General features: G+C 35.7%; 1 protein-coding gene across 3 annotated transcripts in view; it reads left to right on the top strand.

Moving 5' to 3' along the window:
- The window catches only part of PNPLA8 (patatin-like phospholipase domain containing 8), a 50,412-nt gene extending 29,448 nt beyond the window's left edge, over positions 1–20,964 (top strand). For 2 of the 3 annotated variants that reach the window (XM_010841488.1, XM_010841487.1), the window contains exons 6-10: positions 2,163–2,334; positions 6,065–6,122; positions 8,428–8,622; positions 15,170–15,365; positions 19,175–20,964. In XM_010841488.1, coding sequence (XP_010839790.1) covers positions 2,163–2,334; positions 6,065–6,122; positions 8,428–8,622; positions 15,170–15,365; positions 19,175–19,449 — 896 coding nt within the window. In that variant the 3' untranslated portion in view covers positions 19,450–20,964. The remainder of the gene's footprint in view (positions 1–2,162; positions 2,335–6,064; positions 6,123–8,427; positions 8,623–15,169; positions 15,366–19,174) is intronic. The other variant, XM_010841490.1, reaches the window with a different exon arrangement.
- Positions 20,965–23,182: the final 2,218 nt, after the last annotated feature.

The following is a 23,182-nucleotide window of genomic DNA, read 5'->3' as shown; positions in this document are numbered from 1 at the left end:
ACTAGATGAACCTTTGTTGGCAAAGTAATGTCTCTGCTTTTGAATATGCTATCTAGGTTGGTCATAACTTTCCTTCCAAGGAGTAAGCGTCTTTTAATTTCATGGCTGCAGTCACCATCCGCATTGCTTACTGCCCAGGTAACGCTCAAGGACTATTAGCATTACAGATCCCTGCTGTATATTTTACTGCTTTACCTGGTAATTCCTTACTTTACATTAGTTTATCATAATAATTTTTTTCTATTTTTTTCTCATTCTTTAGAATTACGATAGTAATCCTAAAGGCTACCAGCATCAAAGCCAAATGATTTCTCTGTATTATCTGGATCAAGTATGACATATTCCCAAAGGGCATGTTAGTTTATGCTCCATTTTGAAAACTCAATAATGGTTGTGGGGATAATTTCAGAAGCATAAGGAGTGGTGATTCCTGTGATGTTCCACTGAACAGTGATTCCTCAGATGATAGCAAATTTTGAAAAACCTGGGTTAAAGAAGGTTAAGGGGTTTCCCTGGTGGCTCAAATGGTAAAGAATGTGCCTGCAATGTAGGAGACCCAGCTTCGATCCCTGGGTCGGGGAGCTTCCCTGGGGGAGGGCGTGACAACTCACTCCAGTATTCTTGCCTGGAAAATCCCATGGACAGAGGACCCTGGCGGGCTGCAGTCTATGGGGTCTCAAGAGTCAGACATGACTGAACTAACACATAACAAAGAAAGTCAAACAGTTTTCTTTACAGACGCACTTCTTAGATGTTCTAGTATGTTAAAAATGCATTGTGACTCACTCTCAGGATAGGAGAATAATACTTATATACCCAATTGATGTAACTATGGAAACTTTTCTTGAAGAGACCTTTCCCAGGGCAAATGTTCTTGGAATTTTTTTCCTGAAGCTGTTATCCTGGCCATTTCTGTTAATATTTGGAATGGTCCTAGATTCATACCTTTAAATGTATCTACAGGCACCCTGGTTAGTAGGTGGATGCTCAATAAGCGGGATTTAAATCAGAGATTCATCCATGGAGTAGAGTACCTTGTGTGATAGGCACATTTCTGCACTTAGCAGTGTATCTTTTCCACTGTGTCTTCTTGATTATGTTAACCTTAACTTACAGTGCTCATAATTTTCCTTTCTTTTTCATTTTGTATATTCTAATGTGAAACTTTTGTTTGCACATATAGTTTTTATAAAGTTAAAAATACATATTTAATTTAAGGTTAACATCCCTGTTGTTCTTTTTTTCTACCTGTACAATAAAATTCAATTTTTTTTAAAATATCTTTATCTTTATAGTAGCTTTCCTTATAAGCAACTTAATTTTGGGGGCAAGTTATTTCTAGTGTAAACATTTTCTGAAACTTGACAAATAACAATTTGTTACATAGTTATAGCATACAGTGAATTTTAAAACAAGCTGAAGACTTCTTTTACTACAATAAGACTTAAAAAATACATACAATATTTAAAATGCATTATAATAATGATTTACTGTTTTTGTTTCTTTTTGTAAGCAGCAATGCCATACAGATCTTTGCCCCTCCCACCCTCTCTGCATCCCCCAAAGCATTCTTCGCCCCTTTTCCTCCTTAGTTCAGGGTTATGCCAGTTCGGTACACTAGATGGCAGTGTGTGATATCAGTTGCAGCTAGGGTATTAAATCAGCTGTTTAAAAAGACATCCCAGAGACCTAATTTCTTTGTTATGTGAGTTCCTGGGACCAACATGAAGGTGTAATTATATTAATGAATTGATAAGTTGTCAAATATACTGTATTCTGTGATTAAAACTAAGGAATTAAGATTAGAAAGGACATTACCTACCACAGTATCTTAATTATATGTTATTTAATGTAAAATAACACTTTTGTATATATTTTAAAATTATCATCAGTGGTTAGTATTTGTTGAATCTTCATTGAGGCCTGGTAATTCCATTTACATGTGTTATCCCAGTGTTACAATAATGTATAAATTTTAGTTATTGTAATTTTCCTTATTTTATAGATGAACAAGATGAGAGCTCTGGGAGGTTAAGAGGTTTGTCTCAAGTGATACAGTCAAAAAGTATGAAAGCTATAATTTTAACCAGGTCTGTGACTCAGAAGGTCTTATAAGTACTATAATGGTCGTGCTGATAAAAACTAAAGATTCTTTCTTTCAGGTGCTATATTAGCCTTCATGTTGGGATTGTTTCATATGCCCCTGGATGAATGTGAGGAACTTTATCGAAAATTAGGATCAGATGTGTTTTCACAAAATGTCATTGTTGGAACAGTCAAAATGAGTTGGAGCCATGCATTTTATGACAGTCAAACATGGGAAAACATTCTGAAGTAAGTTGTATTTATTCTTTTAAAAAATGTCTTGTATTTAAACAAAGCAGAAAAATGTAAATACTCAATTGTTGATCTCCTTCATTAGAAATAACCACTGTTAATATTTTGGTGAAGTGTATTCTATTTACTGCTTTGTTGGGCTCACATGTGTGAGATTGGTATGTAAAAATTGCAGTCACCTTTTTAAAAGTTGCGACAACATTGTGTGTAGGACACATTTGCCTCCTGTTGTTTCTCCTTCACAAACAGTTTCCCCTAGGCATCTGCAGGATATTGGTTCCAGGAACTCTCAGGGTACCAGAATCCACAGGTGCTCATCGGCCTTATTTAAAAAGGCATAGTAGTATTAGCCTTTCTCAAGTCATTAACAGATATTGTTCTAAAAGATTTAATAATTTTTAAACATTTTCCCCAAAATACTGTAAAGCCATTATACTCACTTTAAAAATATAAGCATAAAGTAGAAACTTAAAATCACCCACAGTCTTAAATTCAGAGCCAAGGACCTTATATTTTCTAATTTTTTCCCCTAGATGATACATATTTTCATATATATTTTATATGGTGGAAGTTATATTGTAATTACAATTTTCTATCTTTTTCCCTTTTTTCAACTTTATTAAAATCCCTTGACATATTTTTAAAAAGACTCGGCTGCGTTCTGCAGGGTGATGCCATATTTTCTTAACTAATGTTAAGATTTATGATTTTATGTTTTATGTTTCTGATTTTTTTGTAATTATGAATAGTGCTGTTGTAGGAAAGTTTACATTTCTGCCCACACTTCAGAATATATCAGTAGGTCAGTTTATAAGAGGCATAATTATTTGGTCAATACTGATATTTTTCTAAAGTAATTATTAAATATGAAATCAAAAATATATAAAGAAAATAGTGAAAATGTATAGTTCTGCAGAGACCAAAATCACTATTAACATGGTGATGTACATTTTTCTAGAATTTCTTAGAGATAAATAAGCGTATGTGTGTGTGAGGTTGTGAGTATGCATTTGTATTCATACCATTTATAAAATTGGGATGATAATGCATGTACATTTTCACTTAGTATTTTATTTTTATTGGTTTCCTGTGTCATTAGATATTTTTTGAGACATGTTTTAATGATTGTTCACAGTCCATTTTATGGATGTACTGTTTTTTAACATATTTCCTAGTGAAAAAAAGAGGATATTTCAGATATTTTTGCACCTAAAATAAAGTTTTGGTGGATACCCTGCATCTCTACTTAAATCTCTGGTTATGATTTTAAGATAAACTTCTTCGGTGAAATTTTTTGGGCCAGAGAGTTTACATGTTTTAAGAATCTTTTAAAGATAGATATATGTGTATACCTGAATTGATCTTTAAATCAGTTGTCCCAGCTTAGCCACCAGAATCAATTTGTGTTTCCATTTCATGAAATACTTAACACCAAGCATTTTAATTTTTAAAACTTTGTCAGTTTTAGAGGTTTTTAAACTGGTGTTTCCAGTTGGCATCACGTTGGTTATTGATAAATTTGAACATTTTTTCAAAATTTCTTTTTAGTGTGCAGATTTCAAGAGTGTAGTACTTGCTCATTTTCCTACTGGGGCTTTGTGCACTATATTATAAATGTACTAATCATTTGTTGATATGTTGAAAATGTGCTTTTTAATTAACAGTATTTTTTAATGTGAGCTTAAAATTTTCATGTAGTCAGATCTTTTCCTTTAATTTTGAACTTTGATATTTAGAAAATGTTTTCTACCTCGAAATCAGGCAAATCTTTATATTATTTTCTAGTCCTAAAGTTTAAATTTGTTTTTTTTAGGTCATGATTAAGTCTGATGATTCTGTGGTTTAAACTCACTCATGGCTGCTGGCAGCCAGTGGGCAGCTCAGCTGAGATGGCCGGAACAGCTGGTCTTCCTCATCCTGGGCTTTACCCCACTGTGGCAGTCTCAGAATTCCATCAGGGCAAGCACAGAGCATGAGGACTCACCAAACCTTAGTTTAATGACATGTTTGCTGATGCCCTGTTGACCAAAAGCACTCACACCCAGGATCTGTGTGGAAAGGGACTGCATACAAGTGTATGGAAATGAGAAAGAGAAGATTGGAAAATTGAGTGAAGGCCTTGCTGTTAATGCTCTACCATGTCCATTCCGTGGCCTTTTGAGTCATTTTTTTTTTCCTCTCATTGTTTATTGAGAACATATTTATATTCTTTTTTCCCTGGGATAATGATTTTGTGTTACTTAACGAACACTTTTTAATTACAACATCAGTAGAATCTGGGAATGTTTTATTTTATTTTAACATTTCTCCAAAATAAACAATTAATGTTTCGATTTTCTCTTCAAATTTATATTCATAAACAATTCACTAAAACATTTTAGCTCTTTATAAAATTAAGCCTTAAACAAAAAAATAAGTGTGACCTTTGCTTAAAGTGTGAAAGTAGCATACTCCCAGGATCTCTGTCCCAATTTTACAGAAGATTTCTATGAGAAGATAAAGTGAAAGACCCTTAGGAGAACAAAATTGCCTTGATCTTCATGCAGAAGAAACATGCAGATCTGGTTGGGGAAGAAAAAGATCTTGTCCTTTATAGAAAGCATTTTACATTGTGTTTATAAAAGATAATAAGGGTACGCTGCTGCTGCTTCTGAGTCACTTCAGTCGTGTCTGACTCTGTGCGACCCCATAGATGGCAGCCCACCAGGCTCCCCTGTCCCTGGGATTCTCCAGGCAAGAACACTGGAGTGGGTTGCCATTTCCTGCTCCAGTGCATGAATGTGAAAAGTGAAAGTGAAGTCGCTCAGTCATGTCCGACTCTTAGCGACCCCATGGACTGCAGCCTACCAGGCTCCTCCATCCATGGGATTTTCCAGGCAAGAGTATGGAGTGGGGTGCCATTGCCTTCTCTGAATAAAGGGTATATTGCTACCTAATTTGTAAATATGTGAAATTCACTAATAATCTAGTTGAGAAATGTAAGTACTGTTTGAAAAAAATGTTGTTAGAAAGGCATTTTTCCTTATTGAGGCAAGTTGAAAAAAAAAAAACATTCTTTATATTTAGTACAGGGGAAAAATACATAATTTTTAAGTCTGGAAAAAAAAATCAGCACTGAATAAAATTTCCTTGTAATGGAGTTGTGAAAATTGCTGCCCAAGGGTAATTCCTATAATGTTGCAGTAATTCACATGTCAGTTCAGATGGTTTAAAAAGCATTTTTGGGGGGTGGCATAGGCTCTGTATTGCTAAAACAGGTTTGAAGTCTGTCTTGATGTGGTTTTTAGACTGTTCTGTATATAGCCTGTCAGAGTTCAGCACTCCTATTTCAGCACAGTTCCTTTATCCTATCAGGAGGACCCTGAAAACAACAAATCTGTTCTGCCTCTGTGCCTTTACTCTGTATATGTTCTGGCTTTTAATGTGTTTTCTTGCCATCAGTGGTGTCCTTGTCAAGCTATACCTCCATCCATCTTTCCTAAATAAGAAAGCCTGTACTGACCCCTCCCCACAGACACACAACCTCCTGCAGAATTGCAGATACTTGTAGTTTGAATTGGAGGTTAATAGGTAGCTATGTATTGTTTTATGTGCATTAGTTGGATTGTAAGCTTCCTAGAGGAGATTTTTCTTTTTGTCCCACATAACAGGAACTGCATAGTGTATGTTCCCTGATATTGGGAAATAAATCATTTTGATATAATTTAATTCTTCTCCTTTAATAAAGGGACAGGATGGGATCTTCACTAATGATTGAAACAGCAAGAAACCCCAAGTGTCCTAAGGTAAGTTTAGAGTCTCTTAAATATAACACCTATGGGCTTCCCTGGTGGCTCAGACGGTAAAGTGTCTGTCTACAATGCGGGAGACCCGGGTTCGATCCCTGGGTTGGGAAGATCCCCTGGAGAAGGAAATGGCAACCCACTCCAGTACTCTTGCCTGGAAAATCCCATGGACAGAGGAGCCTGGTAGGCTACAGTCCATGGGGTCGAAAAGAGTTGGACATGACTGAGCAACTTCACTTATATATAACACCTATATGCAATTGAAGGTCAGGTGAATAGAATATTATGAAGGCCCTTCATTAAGGGAAAAGTTTTCTTAGGAACTGCTGTTAATAGATTATATTGATTCCTTATATATTGGGTCATTTTATGAAGATACAGAATGTGAATGATGGAGCTTTTCTGTATCAAGTAAAATAAAACAAAAATTTAAGAACGTGAAAGACTGGGACTAAAGATAAAGAATTATTATAGGGTTAATCTAATCTAGGGATTTAAGGGAAACTGTGGCATTTCCCCCCATAGATTTTTTTAAAGAAACTTCATGTGCCTCGTGAGTATATATTAGGTTAATATACAAATGGAATTCCAACCTTTAAAAATGTCATTGTTACTAGAATGTGTCTTGGTATGGCTCCTCTTTTTATTTATTTTGTGATCTGAGTATTGCTTGAGTTCTGTGTCCTGTATTAAGACTCATTATTTGATTAAGGAATAAGGGTTTATGTACCTAGGAATCCTGTGCAGCTTGTATTTATTCTTGAATAACAAGCTGTAACCATGAAAAATCAGATACAACTCTCTCTATTGCTCTTTCACTCCCGCTTACACATATTTTCGTTCATTCTTTAGATATTAATTATGTACCCCATGTGTCAGCACTGTGCTGGGGACTTTGGATACATTAGTGAGTAAATGCCAACATGGAGTTTACAGTCCAGTAGGGCAAAGTAAGCATTAGTCAAATGATCACACAAATGAGATGCAGTTTTCCTGAAATAAGTGCTTTGGAACACAAAAACAGTTCTCTGAAATCATGTATTTACCAAGGACATGAGGGAAGACTGCTGTAAGGAAATGTACTTTGAGGTTTCAGTGTAAGGGCTGATGAGCAGTCCTGGCAAAGGGAACAGTCTATACAAGAGGAGCCTTCCAGAAATGCAGGCCCTAGAGATTGGACCCTAGGGATCCAAGGGCAGCGTGTGCAATGAGGTTAGAGGGATAGCTCCTTCAGACCATGTGAGGCCTTGATGATGAGATGCAGTAGCTCGTTGGAAAGGACCCAAGGATGAATGCTACACCCCTTGTTTGTTCTCTTGTGTCTTCAGGGCTTCTTGTTTGTTCTTAAAATGTGAGCCTTGCCAGACTTTAAAAAAGAAAAAAAAGGGTGGGTGTGAGGGAACTGCAGCCACCTCAGAAAGTAATTCACTCCTGATAAATGAGGCAACCACCCACACCTTTCGTAATTGAGCCTGCCTGTATACCAGTTAATGGAAAGACTCTAGATTTTAGTATATGGCCAACTCTTATCCATAGTGGCCTACAGACACACTTAGGTCACTCACAGGAACTTGGAATGTGACTTTTGGTTTATAAAATAGCAAAGCACACAGGCCTCTTGCAGGACTTGGCATAGAGCCCTAATAACTTAGGCCTCACCAGTACCATTCAGCTTCTTAAAGTTCATATAGCAGGTCATTAATAGATACATCACATTTTATATAAATTCAACTGATACTGATAAAATCTGAGACCCTAGGTGATAAAGATTAGTTTTTTTAATTAAAAAAAAAAAAAACAACCCAGCCACCAGTTACTATGATCAAAAAGCCTAGAGAATTAGTTTATTGTGTTAGAGTTTCAGTTACTAAAGTCATAATGCTTTCAAAGAGCACAGGAACAAAGATTGATTTATAAGTGATAGGAAATTAGTGTATTATTCATCTTTAGTTTTTGTTGCTACTACTGCAGTATCATATAAAGGTCTGCAAATTTATGCCTTCTTGAATCTCTTTTTAAGTAGCTAATCAAATCACGCAGTCAAAGAATATCTTTTATTACTGTTCTCTCATAATGCATTTCTCAAAATTGTCCCAGCCCTTGTTACTGTTTTCCCATTAAAAAAAAAAACAAAAAACAAAACCTGTTTAAAAGGATCTGCTTCTGTTAACATTAGGGTCATGTTATACACTTTACCTTGATAGGTACAGTTGTACAATGTTCATTCATACCACTAAATATTTAATTTTTACAGTCCCAAATATTGCTGCTTACAATGCGTATTGTCCACTTTTTAATCGACTAGGTCGCTGCAGTAAGTACCATAGTGAACAGAGGGATAACGCCAAAAGCCTTTGTGTTCAGAAACTATGGACATTTTCCTGGAATCAACTCTCACTATTTGGGAGGCTGTCAGTATAAAATGTGGCAGGCCATCAGAGCCTCATCCGCTGCTCCGGGCTACTTTGCAGAATATGCGTTAGGAAATGATCTCCATCAAGTAAGTTGACTGTGTGGCTTGTCTTCTAAAACTTGACATGACTGAAGAGTCGGCACTTAACAACTGAACTTAGAGGGATGCACCAGGGAAACTCTCCTCATGTCTCCATGTGGCAAAAGATGTGTGTGCAATAAAATAGGATATTTTTAGCTGTTTGTTTTTCTTAAATTAACAATACTCTCTGGTTTGAGAGTGTATTTTAGGAAAGATGCGTTTGTATCTTCTGAAATGAGATTCATGACCATTTACAATAATTTTAATTTGATGGAAAAATGAAGTAGTATGTGTGACTGGCTTTCCAGATGTGATAAAAATTAAAAGTGAAACAGTCCCGAAAAATGCAGAATGCAGTCTGTTAACAGTTTTGGTGGATGTATTTGGAAGGAGATGTAATAAAATAGTAATACTAAACATTCAGTAGGTTAGTTAGGTGCTAAACACCTATAATGTCCTTTGTACGCATTTCCTCATTTAATTATGACTGCTTATGATGCTGGAGAAGGAAATGGCAACCCACTCCAGTGTTCTTGCCTGGAGAATCCCAGGGACAGGAGAGCCTGGTGGGCTTCCGTCTATGGGGTCGCACAGAGTCGGACACGACTGAAGCGACTTACCAGAAGCAGCAGCTTAGGATGAAGATAGAGTGATGTCCATTTTGCAAATGAGAAATTGAAAACTTAAGAAAAATTAAGTGACCAGACTAGGGTTGCAGCTGTTAATTGATGGAGTTAGGGTGCTGTCTATAATTATACTATTTTAAAATTTATGGATAAGTGATCTGTTAAGCTGAACATTGTTCTATAATGTTGAATGATATATTCTTTTTCTTTGACAGAGACTTTTATCATAAATTATTTTCCCTGTCAAGTTTTCCCACTATTTATGAAAATCTTAACTCATAGTTTATACTCAGTGATAAAAAAGTCAACAAAGGTTTTGAGCTGATAACTTCCAAAATATATGTTTTAATGTATGCTTAAAGAGTCGGACATGACTGAGCCACTTCACTTCAATGTATGCTTAGTTTGTTATATGCTACTACACTTAAAATTCCTTGATGGAATCGATAACCTTAACTTTCCTGCCTGGCTCAGTATTTAGATATAGTTGAGAAGAAAACTTATTTTGATAATAAATTTTAGATATTGTTCAAAAACTCATAGTTTTTATATAAATGCATAGCATCTATATATGTGTTAATGTTATAATATCTAAAACATTGTTATCAAATTCATCTTCTATAACTTTATGTACCAGCTTAGATATATTATAAGTGTTACATTCAGCTATCTCATTTTCTTTCTGTCTTACCAGAAGTAATATTATAATCTTGGTAATTAAGAGATTAAAATCGGTTCCTTTGGTCTCTGGAGTCAGTGCAGACTGTTTCCTACTTGGTCAGCTCAGTCATTGCAGAGTTATGTAAGGCACTTCCCATTCTCGCTTTCCTTCGCTTTATTCCTCCCCCTCAGGGCAGAAAGTGCTAGCTGTAGAGCTTTGTTCTGACATTTTATTTCGAGATTTACTGATCAAAATAAAAATTGGATTTTAATATATATGTTGCCATTTGTAACAATGACTTCTTCATATTCCATAGTGTTTTCACCATGTCATAAATGGAGAAATAACAATTTATTCGGAAATGTAATAGTTAATGTTTATAGCTTACAACTTGAAGACTTGTCATGCTACAAAATTGCAGTTATGCCAAATACTAGTGAAAGTTTCAGGGCCCTACATTCCCAGACTCCAAAAGAAGTTCTCTCGTTTGCTCTTTATGCTTTATCTAAGAGGAAGTAGTTCTAAGATTTAATTTAGTCCTATAGAATGCAAATCATAAACTAAAATAATTCAGCAATTCTTTTTCCATTTCAGATTAGTGATATTCCTTTCCATGCAAACCAATTTTTATTTTGATGACCTTAATCTTTGAACTTAGGCTGGTCTACAGATTAAAATAATTGGTATAAATTTTATTTAAAGCATGTAACTATGCAGAGAAATATGCTCAATATTTTGTAATGACCTCTGAGGGAAAAGAATCTGAAGAAGAAAATATTTAGTTTCGTAAACATACATATATATATATAAAAGAATTGCTGTGCAGACACAACGATTACACCACCACCACCTCCATCACACCTGAAACTAACATGATATTGTAAATCAACTGTTTTTCAATTGTAAAAAATTTAAAAATAATGCATAAAATCATATATGCAGAGAATATACTTTCATGTAAATCAATGACTTGATTCCAGAAAGATTAGCACATCTAACTTAAGAATATTCTGATAGAATCTAGAATCTAAGCAAACCATATTTGAGCAAATATTTTCCTTATTCCATATTTCTTTCTGTATACTTGAAGAAATGGCATATTTTTCTCTTCCAAAGACACCGTGTAAGGCTGATTAGAGTATTCTAAGATATGAATGATCTTAAGTGCTTAAACAAAGAAAACATTCAAGCAAAGTTCCCTTCCTACTCTTTAAAAGTTGCCAAAACTATAACTCACTATTTATTACAATCCTCTTCTCCTTAGCTCTTAGAATGATTATATTCAGTATTTCTAGTCTCATTTTTAAAATGAGACTGTCATGTCTTTTTAACTGTCATGTCTGACATATGTTTTAATGTAAGTTCATATCCTTTTTATAATCAGGTAAAGTATAAATTATAAATTATGGGACTTCCGTAGTGGCTCAGACTATAAAGAATCTGCCTGCAATGCAGAAGACATGGGTTCGATCCCTGAGTTGGGAAGATCCCCAGGAAAAAGGTATGGCAACCCATTCCAGTATTCCTGCCTGGAAAATTCTATGGGCAGAGAAGTCTGGCAGGCTTTTCCCATAGTCCATGGGGTTGCAAAGAGTCAGGCACAACTGAGTGACCAACACTGAAGCACAAGTTGGTGGATGGGTAGATTTCATTTGTCTTTGTAAAGAGATGAATGTTATTACAGTATTGCGAGGTTTATTAGATGTCCTGGGAAACTATAAAGTAGGAAGAATTCTTCTTGAATAGCTTCTAATGTATTATTTGTCTCCCCAACCCAAGTAGCATCATATTTATCTTGAAATAATTACTTTTTACAAAATTATCGCTTCTCTCTTTCTAACAGCTACACATATTTTATGTGTACAGTTTAATGAAGTTGATCATATGCATATCGCTTCTCTCTTTCCACCTCCTCCTCCAAAATTAAATCATTTTTTCACTGTCTTTGGGGAAAGATCCTGATAAATTAGTTTGCACTAAAGGTTTTTCTGCAGATTCTAATATATTATTTCTTTTAGTCCTTATTTACATTTTAAAACGTTGGGTTCAGAACTCAGAATACATTAACCTAAAACAAATTATGATATTTCATATAAACCTGCAAGTAAAGGATGTTTTAAGCAGAAAGAGCCTGCCTAGCATTTTCTGTGCTAAATTATGCCTGTGCCAGGCCACAGCTAACAGTATTCATTTTAACTAGATAAAATGTTGAGAGTGCTTACTCGGTGCCAGACATTATGTTAACCATAAAGAATATGAAGGTTTTTAATAATTGCTGATATATTGTTTGTGTTTCCTGGATCTTATCATCAAATAACTCAAAACTAGAAGATAAACAGTTATAGCATGAGATGATAAATTCAATAATAAAAATATATACAGAGTTAAGAAGTAGTATAAAAAATGTGATTTATTTTGTCAGGATTGGCTTTACAAAGAAGTCTTCTGAGTTTACATATAAAGAATGAATAGTTGATTAGGATAGAAATAGGATGGAGAGGATGGGGAATCCTTGCTTAATGGTTGCAGATCCTATTTGGTGTAATAAAAATGTTTTGGAAAACATTCTGAGTGTTACTGATGCCACTGAATTGTAACCTTAAAAATGCTTAAAAGGACCAAATTCATGTTATATATTTTTTTTCATAATAAAAGACAAATTTTTAAACACCCTGTTAGGGAGTTCGCTGGTAGTTAAGATTTGGCATTTTACTGCCATCACCCAGGTTCAGTCCCTTGTCAGGGAACTGAGATCCCCTAAGCTTTGCTGCATGGCCAAAATTAAAAAAAAAAACAAAAAACTAAACATGAGTTGATTAAGAGACATTCATTTGTATGGTCCATCGGTTATTTTCCAGTATAAATTCTGATTTATGATGTGAAATGATTAAATATACATTAAAAGCAGTAAAAAGTATCCAGATATTAGGCTTTTTAAGAAGCACATGCATGATGTAATACAGTTAAAACACAATCCTGTGTACCTCTAAAAGATAAGTATCAATTTACTTAACAAGTTTATTTTTCAAGTCTGTTTTACCTCAGCGCTTAGAATAAGCAGTGGCTGATAAACATGAAGTACACAATAAATAAGTAAATGTGAGTATGAATACTGTGGGTGGAAAGGCTTCAGGAGATGCCATAAACATTACATTAGCCTAATGACTTGCCGATAGAAAAGGCATCTGACACGAGTAGGCTCTCATCTAACAAGGGTGGGCTAGTAACTCTGTAAATGGCTTAAAGGGTGGTATGCCTTGCCACTGGGCTGAAGTGAATACCAAAAATATCAGCTTCTGCACTATTTTGGATGGAAATCAGGTAAAGTTTAAGGAACAGAAATTTTAATTTTGAAGCAAGCTATTAAAACCATCTAAAACTTGGCAACTTTTGATGGGGGATTAATTTTATTATTATCTCTTCTTGCTAAACCTTGTTTGCCCTTCTTTTCTCCCCTTTTTCTCTTTTCTTAATCCTTCTTTATCAGTTCAGTCACTCAGTCATGTCTGACTCTTTGCAACCCCTTGGACTGCAGCACGCCAGGCTTCCCTGTCCATCACCAACTCCCAGAGCTTGCTCAAACTCACGTCCATTAAGTCAGTGGTGCCATCCAACCATCTCATCCTCTGTCATCCCCTTCTCCTTCGACTTTCAATCTTTCCCAGCATCGGTCTTTTCCAGTGGGTCAGTTCTTCTCATCAGGTGGCCAAAGTATTGGAGTTTCAGCATCAGTCCTTCCAGTGAATATTCAGAACTGATTTCCTTTAGGATTGACTGGTTTGATCTCCCTGCAGTCCAAGGGACTCTCAAGAGTCTTCTCCAACACCACAGTTCAAAAGAATCAGTTTTTTGGCGCTCAGCTTTCTTTATAGTCCCTCTCTCACATCCATACATGACTACTAGAAAGACCATAGTTTTGACTAGATGGACCTTTGTTGGCAAAGTAATGTCTCTGCTTCTTAATATGCAGTCTAGGTTGGTCACGGCTTTTCTTCCAAGAAGCAAGTGTCTTTTAATTTCATGTCTGCAGTCACCATGTGTGGTGATTTTGGAGCCCCAAAAAATAAACTCCCTGTTTCCATTGTTTCCCCATCTGTTTGCCAGGAAATGATGGGATCATGATGCCATGATCTTAGTTTTCTGAATGTTGAGTTTTAAGGCAACTTTTTTACTCTCCTCTTTCATTTTCATCAGGAGGCTCTTTAGTTTTTCTTTGTTTTATTCCATAAGGGTGGTATCATCTGTGTATCTGAGGTTATTGTTTTTTCTCCTGGCAATCTTGATTCTAGCTTGTGCTTCATACAGCCCAGCATTTCACGTGATGTGCTCTGCATATAAGTTAAATAAGCAGGGTAACAATTACAACCTTGACATACTCCTTTCCCAATTTGAAAGCAGTCTGTTGTTTCATGTCCAATGGAACTATCCTTCTTTATAGTTTTTATGATAATGAAATGTTTCATCTAAAATAGCCAAATGATTAGAAGTTGCAGAGTATAAATATAGAATTGAAGATAAAAATAATTTAATGAAAGAAATAGCTTTCTGCTGAATTAGAAGTGGAGTATGGTATGGGCATCATTCGTTTTATCCCATTCCTGGCAAACCTCACATGATATATCTACTCAATTTTGAACAGCTATAAACTTTTAGAAAATTATTTTCTTTCCTTGTGGATTCTTCAAAATAATGTAGATTATTGATAATGCTTAGAAATATAAAGCTTGCCTACTTTGTTTAGGTTATATCTGCAGTAAATGAAATTGATACTTTGAAATTGTATTGTTAATAAAATTTCAACTTAAATTGCTTTAATCAATTTGGTTTTATTGGATTTGTGAAAGATCTGGTCTTTATTTATTTGGTAAAACCACAATTCTTTTGCTAGATTTTATATAGACTCTATTAACCGCTAAACAAGAATAAAAACCTTTAAAAGTAATTCTGTTCATTTGAGTAATTTTGAACAAAATATTCAGAGCAATCCAAAGTTCAAAAAGAACCTCCGTAATAGTAAAGGAAAGTTTAATAAAGCCAGTGGAGCCAGTGAATTTTCATATGACTTCTTTTGTAGCTGTAGTTTATAAAATAAATTCACTTTAAAGGAATCTCTTGTTTTTAAATCATTTGTTAAATTTATTACATAGTTCAGTTTTCCTAATTGAGTAAATTTCAAACTGTGGAAAATGTAATTTGTTTTCACGTTTGTAAAAAAGAATTTCACTTCAAATTTACTTCCTATCTTTGTTTGACTTACATTTTGCAGGATGGAGGTTTGCTCCTGAATAACCCTTCCGCATTAGCAATGCACGAGTGTAAATGTCTTTGGCCAGACGTCCCCTTAGAGTGTATAGTATCCCTGGGCACTGGGCGTTACGAGAGTGATGTGAGAAACAACGTGACGTACACGAGCCTAAAAACCAAACTGTCCAACGTCATCAACAGCGCTACAGACACAGAAGGTTAGTCTGTTTATTTGCTGTCTTAATGTACTTTGCCTTTAGAATTTGGTTTTTGGTAGACTGTGCTGATGCTCACTGCAAAAAGTACATTGTTATGTCTGTATTGCAGGCTTAGGAAGCACATGGGAGCAGGTCTTTGTCATTTCTCTTTCTCCTCACTCATTTCTACAGTAGCAGCTTCTCTGTGTGGGAGCTAGTGGTACCTTTGCCTCCTTACAGTTGGAGAAGTAGCTGAGGCAGGAGTAGCACAAAGGCTTGGTTGGAGACTCTTAAGAAAAAGAAAAAAGAGGTTGGTTCAGATAGACACAGGATAACACGGAGAGAATCAGAGTACTTCTGGATTATTTAATAACATGGAGGCAAATCAGAATAAGTCCTTACTTCCACTCTGGCTGCCCCTGTAATCTAGCCTTCATAATAAAGCCCAAGTGATCCTTTAAAATGTAAATTGCATCATGTCTTTATCTGGTTCCAAACCCTCTAGGCTTCCCATCACACTTAGAACAAAACCCCAAAGCCTCATTAACTGAAATTCACCAGGCCTTGGAAGACCTAGCCTTTGAATGCATCTCTTCCCCTTCTCTCAAGCTGTGTCCCCTCTGTAAAGTGTGTCCAGCTACACTTGAATTCTTGCTGTTCCTCAACTTCCTAAGAAGGCCCTGCCTCAGATATCTGTCTTCTGTTTGTAAGGCCTTACCCACATATCAGTATGTGCTTAACCTCATTCTGGTCTCTGCTCAGACGTCACTTTCCCTGAGGGCCCTTTTCTGTTCACTTTCTAATCTCTGTATCCCACCAGAATGTAAGCAGAAACTTACCCAGCTAACTGTGTTGACTACAATGCCTGGCACATAGTAGGCAGTCAGTATTTGTTGACTTTCTAATTTTGGCCTTTGAGGTCTAGAGCTTCTTATTTTACTATATTATTTTTAAGTCCTACATGAAATCTATTATTAAATTTGTAAAAAAGAATTGTTCCCACTTAACAGCCCCTTGCTTCTGAATCTTATTCTCTCTCTGTTATCTTATTCCTGACTGAGTCATCAGCCTATATGAGCATCTTAAACTTCCCACTAAGAACGTTTATTTATTAAATGATAACCCAAGAAACTTCCCTGGTGGCTCAGACGGTAAAGCGTCTGCCTACAATGCGGGAGACCTGGGTTCAATCACTGGGACAGGAAGATCTCCTGGAGAAGGAAGGGGCACCCCACTCCAATATTCTTGCCTGGAAAATCCCATGGATGGAGGAACCTGGTAGGCTACAGCCCATGGGGTCGCAAAGAGTCGGACACGACTGAGCAACTTCACTTTCACTTTGAACCCAAGAAAAAGTGACATTCTGAATTTTTCACTATCTACAATTTTGTTATGAGATCAATAAATATTCTTACCGTAAGCAGTCTTCTTAGAAAAAGATAGCTTTGATTACCCAGTCTCATGATACTTTTATGTATACCTTGTGCAAACCACATTATTGGCTCACTTGAAATGTTTAAGAAATATGAAATATACTGCCTTTGTGCACATACACTCTAGTTAATGAAGAATTAGAGTGAAACTTGTAATTGCTGGTATTAGATGGTTATTGATGTATAAAAACAGCAGTTGCCTTTGAAAGTTATATGCAAGACCTGATGGTAAAAAGTACAAAACATTACTGAGAGAAATTAAAGCAGGCCTAAGTAATTGATAACTGTGCTCATGAATTCAAAATGTCAGTATTGTTATGCTGGCAAACCACAGATTGGTTTTAGACTTCATGCAACTGCTAGAGAAGTCAAAACGGACTTTCTGTGGGGTAGAGATTAACACGATGACTGTAAAATTCATATGGGTATGCAAAGGACCTAGGGTAACCAAAACAGTTTTCTAAAAGAACAAAATTAGAGGACTTAGACCCTCTGACTTCGAGGCTGTAAAACTACAGTTAAGCAAGGGTGGTGTTTGCATTAGATCAGTGGTACCTAATAATGCAGAAATTGATCCAGACATGTGTGCTCAAAAGATTTTTGACAAAGGTAACTCAAAGAGGAAAGGATAATCTTTTCAACAAATAGTACCAGGACAATTAGATAACTGTATTTAAAAAACTGAACCTTGACCCTTGACACCATATATAAAAACTAACTTGAAATGGATCATAGATCTAAATATAAGAGTTAAAACTGCAAATCTTCTAAAATACCCTGGAGAAAATCTTAATGATGTTGGGTTAGGTAAAGAGTCTTTGATAGTACATAAGAGGAAAAATAGATAAATTAGACTTCATTAAGTTATAAATTTTGTTCTTCAAAAGACACTTTTAATAAGAGACAATCTATCTGCTGAAGTCAAATATTAGTAAAATATGTCCATCATCAGAACCAAATGTACAATCAGATGCAAAACATATAGAAAATACTTCCAATATTTCATATAAGGAATATATAGAGATGAAAACAAAACAAAAAATCAATGGAAAAAAATGAACAGACGCTTCACTGAAGAAGATATACAGGGGACTGATAAGTACATGAAAGATTTTTCATTAGTAGTCATTGCTGCTAAGTCGCTTCAGTCGTGTCTGACTCTGTGCGACCCCATAGACAGCAGCCCACCAGGCTTCTCCATCCCTGGGATTCTCCAGGCAAGAACACTGGAGGGGTTTGCCATTTCCTTCTCCAATGCATGCAAGTGAAAAGTGAAAGTGAAGTCTCTCAGTCGTGTCCGACTCTTAGCAACCCCATGGACCATAGCCTACCAGGCTCTTCCATCCATGGGGTTTTCCAGGCAAGGGTACTGGAGTGGGTTGACATTGCCTTCTCCATTATTAGTCATTAGGGAAATGAATATTAAAACCACAAGATACCAGTACACACCTTCTAAAATGATTAAAAATAAGACCAACAATAACAAGTCTTCGCAAAGATAAAGAACAGTGGGACTCAGATAATCCTAATGGTTGACATGCAGAATGATGCAACCATTTGGAAAAGAGTGTTGTTGTTCTTAATAAGATAATTAAACTTTTACCATATGAGCAAGCAGTTTCATCCATGAGTATTTATGCAGGAAAAATAGAACCATATATCCACAAAATGATTTAGGATTATTTCTAATAGCTGAAAACTGAAGAGAAGCAGACCCAGACCAGAGAGAACAAATTGTGTAATATCCCTACACTGAATTACTACTTAGCAATAAAAAGGAAGAAATTATTGATCCATACTGCAACATGCATTTCAAAAGCATTTTTCTGAGTAGAAACAATAACCAGACACAGAAGAGCTATATATATATTTGTAAGTTTGTTTATATGAAATTCTAGAAAAGGCAAAAGATACGGGAGGAATCAACCATAAAGAGGCATGAAGAAGCTTTTGGGGTGATGGACAATATTCTGTGTCGTGGTGGTTGTGATCAAACAAGTGTATACCATTGTCAAAACCTGGCAGTTTAGACATGTAAAATTTATTAACCTTACTGTATATAAATTATACCTTAATAAAGATGATCTCAGGAAATTAAAAAACAACAAAAGGAAGGTTGAAAAGGCATCTCAGCAGTGGCTAACAGTATGACCGAAAACAGAAGAGTCCTGGAGCTGGGATCCTAATTTAACAGAATTATATGGTATATATCAGGAATTGAATTTCATTTCATAATTATATTCAATATTATGAATTCTTTACTTCTGCCGTTAATTAGCTAGAATGTGAAAAATAAGCAAGGCTTTCTGATTTGCCTAAAATAGGGTAATTTAAAATTAGATCATTGCAGAATAACTTGATTTTTTAATTCGCTCTGTCCTCTCTTTGTTTTAACAGAAGTCCATGTAATGCTTGATGGTCTATTACCTCCTGACACCTATTTTAGATTTAATCCTGTTATGTGTGAAAACATACCTCTAGATGAAAGTCGAAATGAAAAGCTGAATCAGCTGCAGTTGGAAGGGTTGAAGTACATAGAAAGAAATGAAGAAAAAATGAAAAAACTTGCAAAAATATTAAGTCAAGAAAAAACAACTCTGCAGAAAATTAATGATTGGATAAAACTAAAAACTGACATGTATGAAGGCCTTCCATTCTTTTCAAAATTGTGATAAGTGTGTGCGTGTAGTCTCCTAACTGAATGCCTGTTGAGAAGATCCACAGAATTCAATAAGGAATCGTGGGGTTCAGCATGATTTATCATCAAAATGCTCTTGAATTCTGGGGAATCCTGAAAAGACAGTGTTTGGACCAGCTTGCACAGTACAGAGAGAGTGTACTTGGTTACACAATTCATATGGAAATTAGGTTTTTATGATGTTAATAATTAACTGTGCTTTAGGAATCTTACTGTACTAGTTGGTTTTAGTACATATCGATGTTGTATTGTTTGATGTTTGAAAATTTATTAATACATGTGCCAAACAAGAACTGAAAACTATCACATTATACTTGGTATTTTTACTTTAGTCACCATAATCATGTTAAATTTATTTAATCATTGATTTTCTTTCATGTGGAAAAACTAATTTCTTCTTCATTACTTTAAACATTACTTAGGTTTTTGATAGCTACGTTCTATGATCCAAATATTGCCTCCCACGATTGTCATGTGATCTAAACAGATGCAGAAAAAAAATGAAATTCTCTCTATCAAAGGACTTTTACATTTGAAATATGAAAGAGCCAGATACCGTTTTCTATTCCAAATATGTTTATTTCAACGTTGTTTGGTTCCGAAAGATAGGTGAAGTTCCAGTCAACCACTTTTCCCCCCTAAAATTTCAAGATAATGCTGTGTGTCAATTTTCTAGCTCTAGCTTATCATTCACTCATATAAAATTAATTATTTGAATTTACTGAGGAAATACCCCATCATTAGCAAAAACTAAACTGTTGAAATAATCTGTTAAAAGGCTGATGTCATTTTTAAATTATTTACTATTTATAATGTAGCCTGTCATCTCTTTGTAGCTCTGTCAACAGTATGCTTTAAAAAAATGTTAGGCTTGTTTTATCTTAACTCCTTTAACCATCTAGACTTCACAGAGATTAATAACATATACAGCAACTTGCATCATTGTTTATGCTAACCAAATTCATCTTTGTTGTGTTATCTATGTGCCATGTAAATCCTTTACCATGTTTAGATTTGTCAAGGAAAATGAAAAGAGGTGAGTGTCCTTTGCTTTCTCTACATAAACTGGAGCTAAACCCATTACTGTGTCTTTGCATCAGTGCTGCGTAGAGCCAGTGAGGCATGGTTCACAGATGCCGGGGGAGCTGAGAGTCTGGATGCTAATTTGGGCTGCGATGCACAGTCCTTCTGTTTTGACTTGGAGAAGGGTGGATAACCTCTCTGGGCTTCAGATATTTTATTCTGGGAAAGTGGGAAGAGCTAGCTGTAAAATTTTATTTACTCTTAGGGCAACTGGAAAGAAAATTCTACAATTGTAGAAGCAAAAGATTAGAAGAGATGTGAAAATGAATTTTCAGTCCTACAGAGGTAAAATATCTGCTCTTTTCATAGAAGCAAAGAATTCTCTGTTTCAGAAAAAAAAATGTAACAAATTATCCAACTCATCAATTACTTTAAAAATATAGAAAATAAAAATTGTAGCTCAGTCTTTTTTGGATAATTCTGTTCTTATTTGTGTGATCAGTGCTGTGCTGGTAATATTTCACTTCTGTACTTGCTGCTGCTGATGTCCATTATTAAAAATGGTGCCTTGGGCAGAGTTGTGTATAGGCTACGGTGGAGAGAGCCTGGCCGGGGTTATAATTACACTCTGCACCTCTCCCTCTCCCATGCCACACTTTATCCAGGAGAGGGTAGGTGACAAAGGAACCTTCTGAGAGGCAGGGAAGTCAGGAATACTGAGCATGCAGTCTGAGGGGACACAACCCCCGCGTCCTGCCCAGCAGTTTCTGACCACTGCCTTCTCCTTTCACTTGGAGTAAATCTGCTAATGACTGAAGGACTGGGACCACTAGAGTTCCCACGTCCCTGTCTCTGTCCTTGCTGCTTCTGCTTTTCTCACCAACAGAAGGTACACCAGTTGGGTGGTGCACCCATTTTCAGTTGTCCCCATTTGTACTTGAAACTGATTATCTGAAGAATTGTGTCATTCACCCGAGATAACCTTCACTTTACAATGAAGCCAGTGCTTTGCTTTGTCCAAAAGCAGAGTGGATTTCTTTTCAGAAAAGAACAGAAGAAAAGGATACTCTCCTGAAATATGAAGAAACACTACCAGGTAGGTTATGGGTTCTTTATTCAACTGTTTTTAAAGTACGATCAGTTCTTTATGAGAAGAATGTTTTAAAGATAGATAATGGCCTAATTAGGTTCCTTCCAATGCAATAATTCTGTGATAATTTATAAAAGTAAACAGTGATCAAATGAGTTAAAAGAGAAGAAATTAGGATATTCCTGCTTATTCATTCATATCACTTATTCTCGTAAGATTTAACTGATGTCTTTGGCACACTGTTTATGCTTCTTGATTAATTTATTTAAATCAACTAGTTTTCATTCATGCTAATAAATATATCTCATTCTTAAAATTATTTTGATTTTTTAAAAATACAGCAATGTGTCCCTTGCAGGTGGCTATATTTTGAAAAATGATTGAAAATCCAAAATGTATCTACTGTCAGTAGTTTTACAGATAAACCAGTAAAGTTCCATTTTTACCGTAAGGGAAATTTCATAGCTCTGAAAGTAGAGAAACATAAATGTGTTTAAAGTGTTTTCACATCTATAGAGGAAATGTGAGTATTTTTATGATTATTACTAGCTAATATCTAGCACTTACATGCCAAAGACTATGCTGAAAGCTTTATGTCCACTATCTCATTATATTTATATCCCTGTGGAAGAGGTACTGTTACTATTATTCCTAATAATAGCAAAAAAAAAAAAAAAAAAAAAAAAAAAAGTAACTTTTTAAGGGGCTTCCCTTGCAGTCCAGTGGTTAAAACTCCATATTTCCAGCACTTTACTACAGAGGATTTTAGGAACTAAGGTCACACATGCCAAAAAAAAAAAGGTTAAAAGTGAGGTAAAGAGAAAAATCATAAACGTTTTGAACTTTCTGTTTCTCTCAAGTGAAAGTGAAGTCATTCAGTTGTGTCCGACTCTTTGCGACCCCATGGGCTGTAGCCTACCAGGCTCCTCCCTCCATGGGATTCTGCAGGCAAGAGTACTGGAGTGGGTTGCCATTTCCTTCTCCAGGGGATCTTCCTGACCCAGGGATCAAACCCAGGTCTCCTGCATTTCAGGCAGACGCTTTAACCTCTGAGCCACCGGGGAAGTAGCCACGTTCAAATTTTATTATTGATTGTGCAAATATTTATTAACTGACATCTTTGTTTCAAGATTGACTCCACCCTTTACATCACCCATATTGGATCATTCCTGCTTTCACGTGAAGTATCTTTTTCTCCTCCATTTTTTATAGCTTGATTGAGGTGTAATTTCCATACCAAAAAAGCTATCCACTGCAAGTGTTCAGCACTTTGTAGTAGATTTATAGAGTTGTGCAACCATCAAATAGTCCAGTTTTAGAGCAATGCCATCATCCACAGATCTTGCCTCATGCTTGTTTCTTGCCTCATGCTTGTTTATAGCCATTGCCTACTCCTGTCCTCTGCTCCAGACAACCAGTGATGTGCTTTCTGTCTGTGTAGAGTTACTGTTTCTGGATATTTCCTATAAATGGGATCAAATAGTATATAATCTTTTGCATCTGTTTTCTTTTCACTTAGCATGTTGCTGAGATTTTTCCAGGCTGTAGCATAACAGTAGTTGGCTCTTTCTCATTACAGTCCATGGGGTTGCAA

The sequence above is a fragment of the Bison bison genome, unplaced genomic scaffold, assembly GCF_000754665.1.
Source record: "Bison bison bison isolate TAMUID 2011002044 unplaced genomic scaffold, Bison_UMD1.0 scf7180017864162, whole genome shotgun sequence".
Taxonomy (NCBI): domain Eukaryota; kingdom Metazoa; phylum Chordata; class Mammalia; order Artiodactyla; family Bovidae; genus Bison; species Bison bison.
The sequence above is the reverse complement of the archived record's forward strand: the minus strand, read 5'-3'. Positions and strand labels throughout refer to the sequence as shown.